This window comes from Pantherophis guttatus, chromosome 4 (genome assembly GCF_059756535.1).
Source record: "Pantherophis guttatus breed Tessera chromosome 4, ASM5975653v1, whole genome shotgun sequence".
NCBI lineage: Eukaryota > Metazoa > Chordata > Lepidosauria > Squamata > Colubridae > Pantherophis > Pantherophis guttatus.
The window spans coordinates 62,963,982-62,970,270 of record NC_142066.1 but is presented as its reverse complement, the minus strand read 5'-3'; the positions used below and the strand labels follow the sequence as shown (position 1 = coordinate 62,970,270).

General features: G+C 34.5%; 1 protein-coding gene across 10 annotated transcripts in view; it reads right to left on the bottom strand.

Moving 5' to 3' along the window:
• CENPC (centromere protein C) overlaps positions 1-6,289 on the bottom strand; it is a 70,853-nt gene that overhangs the window by 57,869 nt on the left and 6,695 nt on the right. For 7 of the 10 annotated variants that reach the window (XM_034416294.3, XM_034416295.3, XM_034416300.3 and 4 more), the window contains exons 4-5: positions 3,497-3,585; positions 970-1,051 (exon numbers count right to left, since the gene is read on the bottom strand). In XM_034416294.3, coding sequence (XP_034272185.1) covers positions 970-1,051; positions 3,497-3,585 — 171 coding nt within the window. The remainder of the gene's footprint in view (positions 1-969; positions 1,052-3,496; positions 3,586-6,289) is intronic. The other 3 variants (XM_034416299.3, XM_087892324.1, XM_087892326.1) reach the window with 1 other exon arrangement.

The following is a 6,289-nucleotide window of genomic DNA, read 5'->3' as shown; positions in this document are numbered from 1 at the left end:
TGGTCTGATACTTTAATCTGTTGCCCAGTAGAGATAAGGTCTTCTACACCTTGTTTAGAGGTGGTAACTGGATTTATTCAACACAATTAACTTTGTACCTGGGCTTAATAGAACATTTGCTATGTTCACATATCTTATTGCTATCCTGTTTCCCTGAAAATAAGACATCCCCTGATAATAAGACTAATTGGGCTTTTGAGCACGTGCTCTAAAATAAGCCCACCCCGAAAATATTTAAATGCAGAGCTGGAAATCAGGTAAGACAGCAACAGGAGCCCCATCTTGCTCCACATGCCCCAAAATAATAAGACCTCCCTGAAAATAAGATCAAGCGCTTATTTTGGAGTTCAAAAAAATATAAAACAGGGTCTTATTTTTAGGGAAACACGATATATCTAAACAAATAAAGTATATGACGGCTTAATAAGATGGTCTGATTCAAAAAGCATGCTAAGATAGTAGCAGGATACATACATCAGTCCAGACTGAACCACAAACCACCTAACTGCATTTTGCCTAGAATAATGTACAGCATATACATAGACAATTAGTTTCTTATAATGAGAAATAGTATAAAGTTTGCCTATAGAGTGAAGAAAATGATTGATAAAAGGCTAATTGCGAGTTACTCTTAATTAAAATAAATGCTTCTCTCAATCAGATAGTTTTGCAGTGCCAGAATTATGTTTAGTTGACTGGTGTTGAAAGTAGATCAGTTTAAACAAATTATTTGCCAACAATAGCAAGAGACACAGCAATTTTGTTTGTTTAATGAATTAAAAATATTATCCAGTTTATTTGATGGTAAAAGGAATGAAACGGGTTAAAACCATCATTACTTGCACATTTTAATCATATATATAAATAGCTCAATATTTCTTGTATTTGAAAAATGAAATTAGCATTAATTTTTAAAATGTATGTTAAAATATATATTCAAATAACAAGTAATTCAAAAACATCACCCACCTGAAAATTTTTCCATTTTGTCTGGTGATCGTAAGGAAACAAACGTATTGTCCTTTGCAAACTCCAACTTGGTCTGTTCTTTCTGATAATCGGGGAAAAAAACATGTTGTTAATAACACAGCAATAAAGACACTATGAATTTTTCATATCTAGAACCGATACCGATAGTCTTTGTTTAGCAACCATGACTGAGACACACTGTTCTTACACTCATCACTTTCATCACTGTTATAACTGTCAATGGTTACTAAACAATGCAGTCCCTAAATAAGTATTACCTATAGTGTTGTGATCATATGGAGGTTATGTTGATTGTCTTATAAACAGCTGGATCCCTAAGAATGTTGGGATATAACTGGGAAATTCCACATCTCATAGCTTAACCCAGGTGATCTTCTCCCCATTCTCCCCATATCCATGAGCAAGAATAGAATTATTGATTAACATAAGGAAACCGTAACTGAGCTGCAGAGAATCCAGTAGAGTCTTGAAAACAGACTTTAAGCATTTCCTACAACACAGGAATCTTAAGAAGGTGGAACGTCAAGTATATTAGACATCATAAATGTAATACTAGCCTGTTACTTAAAGCTTCTGCAAAAGTACTTATAAAAGATATTGGGCTTAGTGAACTACAGCTGACCAATAACTTCTTAAGACAAGATTCATTGCATTGTGATTTCACATCCTCTAATTAAATTAGCAGCTAACCCATTAGAACATGGTAATGTTTTCCAAGTTTTTACAGATAGTCCTCGACTTACAACAGTTCATTTAGTGACTGTTGGAAGTTATAACAGCACTGAAAAAGTGACATGACCATTTTTCACACTTATGACTTTTATACCATCCCTGTGGTCATGTGATCCAAATTTAGACACTTGGTAACTGACTCATATTTATGACAGTTTCAGCTTCCCAGAATTGTGTGATCACCTTTTGCAACCTTCTGGCAGGCAGGCAATGGGGAAGCTAGATTTATTTAACAATCATGTTACTAACTTAACAACTGCAGTCATTCACTTAATAACTGTGGCAGGAAAGATTGTAAAATGGGGCAAAACTCACTTAACAAATATCTCATTTAGCAAAAGAAATTTTGAGTTCAATTGTGATCATATATCGAAGACTACCTGTTTTTGCTACTCAATATAGACATAAGTTCCTTTCTGCCTCAGCTTTGCTGGCAGCAAAGATCAGTATCTTGACATATATCTATGAATTGCTAGTATCATCGCCAATATTTAGTGCTTCAGCATTTTACCATTTTATTGAAGTTTAGAAATATGATGACAGTAGACATTTAATATTTTTACGTTTTATGTTATAAAAGTATTATAACTTTGTTATACTGTGCCACATAGCCTTACGACTTTTCAAACTGATCGTATCCTGTATAGCATCCATTCTATCTTTACTGTTATAACAGTAGAAAAAACAGGTAGTTTGCTACTGTCTTTACAGATGAAGGGCTTGTCATCAAATACCATTTGGCTGGCCTCACAATATTGATTGCTTTGGAGAAAAAAATAGTTCAAAATCATTGAATCATATTGTGACTGTGGAAGTCAAAGGATAATGCTAACTGCAATCCGCAGATCTTCCTACAATCTCCATTACATGCCTACATTATCCAAAATAAATGGGGAAAATGAGCAAAATAAGAGATGAAAGGAAAAAAGGTTTTAAATAAATATTAGATATGTTCACTCGAATTCGAGAAACTCAGTATGATATTTTAGCCCTATTAATGATCCAAGGAACAGAAACATTTTCACTCCCATCATGAATCACAATGCCACCTAGAGCTATTGCAAATATCTGAAGTGTTTGAGAGGGAGGGGAAATTCTTGATATATGTTACAGAAGCTAATGGAAGGCAGGAGAAATCTTGCTAAATAATTTTAAAGCAGCAGTAAGCCCAACAGAAGAAATAAAAGCAGTAAAATATAAATAAAGACATAAATTCTAATACAATCTGGGTTGGTCACCAGGATCAGAAGTTTAGTTTACCAAGCTTTCAGATTCACGCTGGAGCCCATCCTGAGGGAACGTCTCTCTACCAGAATGTGTGTTTTGGGCTATTCTATGCAACTTATTTATGTGATACCTTCCTATTGGTTGATCGGTGTGTTGATGGCCAGTGATCGGCTGTTGTTTGCTGCAACAAAGTGCCTGATAAATTGGTGATAAATCTGCACTCTTTTTAATTGACAAGGGGCCCATTTCAATCAGGCTTCAATCATTTCCCTATCTTTGCACCTGCACAGCCAACAATCTTAATAGCTGCGAAATTGAATGTATGTTCTTGTTTATTGCAATGTGAGGCTACCAATGAGTTTGGGTCTCCTCATCTGACCGCTCACTTATGTTCTTGCAATCTGTTGGTTAGCTTGCTCCGACTGTCCTACATAATCACAAGGACAATCCGTATAGAAGATCCAATAAATTCGAATATGTTATGCACAACTGCTCTGCTGCACATATAAAAAAATGAAATGCTCTATTAATAAGTAAAAAAACTTACTTCTTTGCTATAGCATGGAACTTGATTCAAATTAAAGCTTGAGTCATATGATATTGTGGAGGAACATTCTATAGATTGCTTGGTACAGGCTACAATGAAAAAAAAAGTACTGTTAAGAAAAAAGGTATAGTGCTATATATGTTGCTCTCTTTTAGACAGCCAGGGAAACTTTATTCCACTAAAAGTATCCTCAACCTCTTAAGACCCAAAAGTGAAAACTTTCAAAAAAAGTAAGATTTCCCAAGAATCAAATGAGGTTTGAGTTAGTTTGGGGTAGTAGTTAACTCTCCGGCTAGGTATCAGGACTTCTAATCCTGACTTAGACCCAAAACCGAGTGACTTTGAGGGCATTCACTCTTTCTCAGCCCTAGAAAGGAGGCAATGGCAAACCAGTTCTGAAAAATCTTGCCAAGAAAATTGCAGGGAGTAATCCAGACAATTGCCAGAAATCAAAAACAGACTCAAAGACATAAACAAAAGAGTTTACTGTCAAATTTTGAACAAAACTTTACAAATGCAACTTCCCAATTTTAATGGCTGCTCTAAAGAAGATCTAAGTCAACTTCATACAAAAATTGGACAATCTAATTCTTCAAATCTAGTTTTGTAAAAGCTCAGACTTCGCAGATTAAGTTGGCAGCAATTCTCTTCATGTACTTCTGTAAAATAGCATTTTTGTTCTGTCATATTGGCTTGATAGCTATCTGAAGAAGACTAGATTGTTGTTCTTAATGGCACGAAATCAGCTAGCTATATCCCACTGTTCAGCTAATCAACTGGCCCACAGGGAAAAATACTAAACTTTTCCAACTTCCAAAGGAAAATAGAGAATTAAGAACAGCTCTATCAGAGCCAACATTTGCAGCATTTAGAAGGGAACAGAAGCCAATTGGCGGCTAGGATCCTCTCTGGATCAAACAGAGACAAGAGATTACCCAAGCAATTTCTCCTTATGGCTGTTCCTCTTTCTCATAGAGAAACACAATACAGAGTTCTCTGAAGGGAAGAGGAAATCAGAAGATGGAAGAATTTGATATTTGCACCAATTACAAACACTTTTAAAGGATATTAAGTTTATATATTTCCCTTATTAATTTCAAAATATGCCTATTAACTCTTTCTAAAAAGTCAGATGCCTGCAGAATGACAAAGCTTGAAAATACTAGTGAATGTCTTCAACCTTTAATATAAGCTTTGAATATTAAGACTTTGAAATTGTTTCTTAAAGAATAAATATATGCTCGCAGGAAAAAAGAATTGTTTTTGAGGTTAGAATCAGAATAAGATTTATAATAGCATTTAGAGACATTTAAGAAAGTGTGCAGGGATCTGCATCAATCATAGCTATGTGATGTCTTAGATGTTACAGATGTCCCAAAGATTTTGTTGAACAAGATAAGTAGGAAAATTTCTTTGAGGAAAATATAAAGTCTCTGAATAAGAAAATGTAACCAGATATAAAGAGAAAACTGGATGAGGTTTCAAAAATTAAAAAGGAAATAAACATGATAATCCCAGACAATATTTGACATAATTTCTCTTTATTGGATTTAGAAAAAAGACTTTTAAAACATTGAAGAAATCTTTAACAAGGAACAACAATCATTTGAATTGGAGAAAAGACTGTCCTGTATAAAAGGAAAAAACTTCATAACTTCATAGTTAATTTATTCAATCAATGGGATGTGTTGTAATTTTGGGTGATTATTTTTGGATTTACCTTACCTTAATTAGTATTTTGGTAATGCAAAATTTCTTACTTTTAATATGGTGTAAAACTCTTCAGACCCAGAATACTCTAAGGCAGAAGTTTGTCCACCCCAAGGATAACACACCCAGACACAAACTGAGCAACGTGGTATATGCAGTACAATGCAGTAAACCATGTGCAGGAGAACAAACCCATCAGGACTAGATTCAGCAGTCAATTTGAAAAGACAGCAAAGTCCATATTTTGGACAGAGAGGACCGCTGATTTGAAAGAGGAGTCAAAGAAGCCATCTATATCAAAATTAAACAGCCCTCTCTCAACAGAGGAGGAGGGATATGAACCATCTATCTCCAATCTACAACACCGTTTTTCAACAGTTTCAAAAAGGCTCCACACTCATTTGCACCACTCAGGTGAGCCTGATGACACAGATAAACCTCCAGGTAGCCTTAACAACACGCTAAAAGAATGCAAATGATCAGCTGTCTGCAAGGAGTATAGATTCTTCCATTCCTCACCATCCAGTCAGAGCTGAAGAAGCTTCTTGGATGAAAAGCAAAATGTCTTCAAATAAAAAACAGAAAGCCCAGTTGCCTTTTGAAAAAGCACCTTTGGGACAACCATGACCTGGATGACTGAGAATCTCCATAAAGTTTAGAGGATTTTTTAAAAGAAAATATTCTCTTTGATATGTTAAATGTTAGACTTTTATTTATATTAGGACACTGGGATTATTATATATTTGAGAAATGGGGATGTTTATGGTTAGAGTAGAGATATAGACTGCATATTCAAATAGGATAAATTGTTATTTGGAATACTGTATATTGGAGCTTGTCTTGTAATGGAGAAATTGTCTCTATTTGTCATGTTACATTGGGTTTAAATTAATGTTAGGATATTGAGACCATTTTATTCCTTTTAAATGGGATTTGCCATAGATAATAGATGTGGAATGTTTTATATACGTTAATGTTAACATTTTAGAGCTTTCAATTTTTATTTTTTTTATTTTGATAACTGGATTGAAAACAGTGGTACTTACTTATTTCTCTGTTAAGAAATGTGTTATGGGATGAAGA